General features: G+C 42.2%; 1 protein-coding gene across 2 annotated transcripts in view; it reads right to left on the reverse strand.

Annotated features, from left to right (window-relative positions):
• LOC109911564 (MKRN2 opposite strand protein) overlaps positions 1 to 1966 on the reverse strand; it is an 11018-nt gene extending 9052 nt beyond the window's left edge. Inside the window, exons 1-2 of one of the 2 annotated variants that reach the window (XM_020510900.2) lie at positions 1544 to 1966; positions 871 to 1320 (exon numbers count right to left, since the gene is read on the reverse strand). In XM_020510900.2, coding sequence (XP_020366489.1) covers positions 871 to 1073 — 203 coding nt within the window. In that variant the 5' untranslated portion in view covers positions 1074 to 1320; positions 1544 to 1966. Of the gene's footprint in view, positions 1 to 870; positions 1321 to 1543 lie in introns of those variants that run through there. The other variant, XM_048606302.1, reaches the window with a different exon arrangement.
• Between the last annotated feature and the right edge of the window lie 706 nt (positions 1967 to 2672).

The raw sequence follows: 2672 nt of genomic DNA on the forward strand, positions 1-2672 counted from the left end.
TTAACTCTGTTTTCTCCTCCACAGATGCTGCCAGACCTGCTGAGCTTTTCCAGCAACTTTGTTTTTGTTCATGAACCTATCTATCTCTGACTCCAGGCACCATGGACCAGTATATCACAACTATATTTGAGGTAACTAGACAGTTGTGGGGGTGATAGAAGAAGGGTATGGTGTGGCAATCCAGCTAACATTTTGTGTGTTTAGGAGCACCTATTTTCTCGGCAACTAGGACAAGCACATGAAATGTTGCAGAAGCAAGGTCTCTTTGGGGATCTGTGTGTGTCTCATATTTAGAATCTTAACTACCTGTTTGTTTTAAACCCATCCATGTACATTTTTAATCCCCTTCAATGTGAAACTGACGAGGAACATTAAGGAGGTAGCAAGAACGGCAAGATGCTGGAGTCAGAGACAATACAGGGAGGAGCTGGAGGAACACAGCAGGTCGGGCAGCATCAGAGGAGCAGGAAAGCTGACTTTTGGATCGGGACTCTTCTTCGGCTCGGCCTGAAGTCTGAGATTTCTATGAAGATCCTGAATGGTCCTGATCAGGTGGGTGTGAAAATGATGCAAGGATTTCCGCATGGTGCTGACTGACAACTTCAATCTATACTACTGCAAAGATCTGATCTGGCTAATGTTAGACAGTACACCATCCTTAATCTGCCATATGGAAGGTTACATCAATATTCTTCGCGGCTGTTCTCTAAAATGTAGCCTACTACTTTAACTTATACAAATAGATTTTGCCTTGCTTCTTTTCAGATTCAAACTCTAAGCCTGAATCAGTTTTTCTTGTGCACCAGAGATTTAGTATGTCAAGTCCGATGCAGTAAACTAACGCCGCTTAATATCTCCGTTTGACTTTACCTCAAGAATGATCCTTTAGTAGGTTTGATCAGGAATGAGCACTTTTCGTGATGACCATCTACAAAGGAGTTGGGAATACTGACCGGGGCATCTTCTAGTCTTCGTCCCAGGAGACTCTGACCACAGATCGGGCACTGCTCGGGTATACTAAAGCAATAAATATCCTCCTCACAGTGACGGAACTTGATCACACGATTCTCCATTTCTTAGCTACAAAGAAGTTAGTCTCTGAACCAAACAGATAATTCCTTTACAATGGTGGCGACACTTTGAACACCAACTTCCGAGTCAGCAACGATGTCATGAACAGATGCCGGAGCCAGTGAGATTTAGATATAAAATAAAACTGTCCAAGTTAGGGTTGGGATTTGATTGCTGGTCCAATCCAAGGTGTTGCAGGGCGGAGCCCAACTTCATTCATCCGGTCCCATTATTTAAGGCAGCGCGGATCTGTAAAGATACATGCAGAGGGTTGAGACATTGTGTCTGAAATATTAACCTGCTTTTGTTTTTAGAAGTTAATGGAGCTGCTGCATCCTGCATGTCCTGTTATATTTTACTGCTTCATGTATTGGGGCCTCTTGTCGAATGGGAAATAGGTTGAGGCAGAGACAACTCTAGGCGGAAATGAGAATGTTTAGCCCAGAAAAAGATACAAAGTCGCAAAACTCACTGCTGAGCCTTTATGATGGAGTTTGCGTCTGAAGAAAGGTCTCGACCCGAAACGTCAACTTTCCTGCTCCTCTGATGCTGCCTGACCGGCTGTGTTCCTCCAACTCCATACTGTGTTGTCGCTCAGGCTTTATACTGCCCCAGAAGGCTAAAAGTTGCAGTCTATGTTGAGCAATCTTATCTAAAGTGAGTTGAGTAAATTATCCACCATAAATTCAGCACATATTTCCGCATTACGGAACCTTTTTGATCCAACGGCAAAGCAATTCTGTGTGATACACACGACAGGCAAAGCAATTCGAGAATTGTATCACTGATCAATCACATCGTTGTTTTCCTGTTACGGCTTTTATAAGGAAAGCCTGAAATTATTTCTAGAAATTTGACAGGGAAAAGACAACCGATATAAAGTTCTTTGAGTGAATATTAACCAAAGTGCTGTGTTCAGTATGGAGTTCTTGAGTGAATATTAACCAAAGTGCTGTGATCACTTCCAAACATTTACTCATTTCAGACTAAAGCCAGTGTATTGTCATTGATTACAAAAACACACCAAGGATATGTCAGCGTGACTGATTGGTAATGTTTCAAGACGCCTTGAGCCAAAAAGTGGGCGCAGACCTTGCTCCCCAGACATGAGCCCCCATCTGCCAAGTTAACAGTCCAGTGCAAAACAGAGGGAGGACTGCACAATTGGAGGAAGCATTTCTTTCCGATGTATTCTCTTCTGTGTTAAATTGTATTTTTCTGTTGCCTTTAAATAAGTAAGAGCATTTCAGTAGAGAGGATTTTTAGTAAGTGCCTTGGTCTAAGGGTATCCGTCTAATGATGTAGAATATCCAACATTATTAGGAAGAAAAGCAACTTGTTCGCCACATCACTAGTCTACATAGTGACCTACATTCTAATCTGGCTAAGCAATGTCTGAATTATAGAATTCTGTTCCTTATTTTATGTGAACACCTGGGTGAGGGAGCAAAGGGCATTTAGTGACAATGAAATTGAGAATTCATGATGGTCTTAAAATTGTTCTCGTGTGGAACAGACTGCGTGCTGCACCATTTTCACTGTGCCCACTTATGTTTGTGGCAACCATTTTAAGTATTTACTTGGAATGGGGATATTCCCTG

The sequence above is a fragment of the Rhincodon typus genome, chromosome 16, assembly GCF_021869965.1.
Source record: "Rhincodon typus isolate 14 chromosome 16, sRhiTyp1.1, whole genome shotgun sequence".
Lineage (NCBI taxonomy): Eukaryota > Metazoa > Chordata > Chondrichthyes > Orectolobiformes > Rhincodontidae > Rhincodon > Rhincodon typus.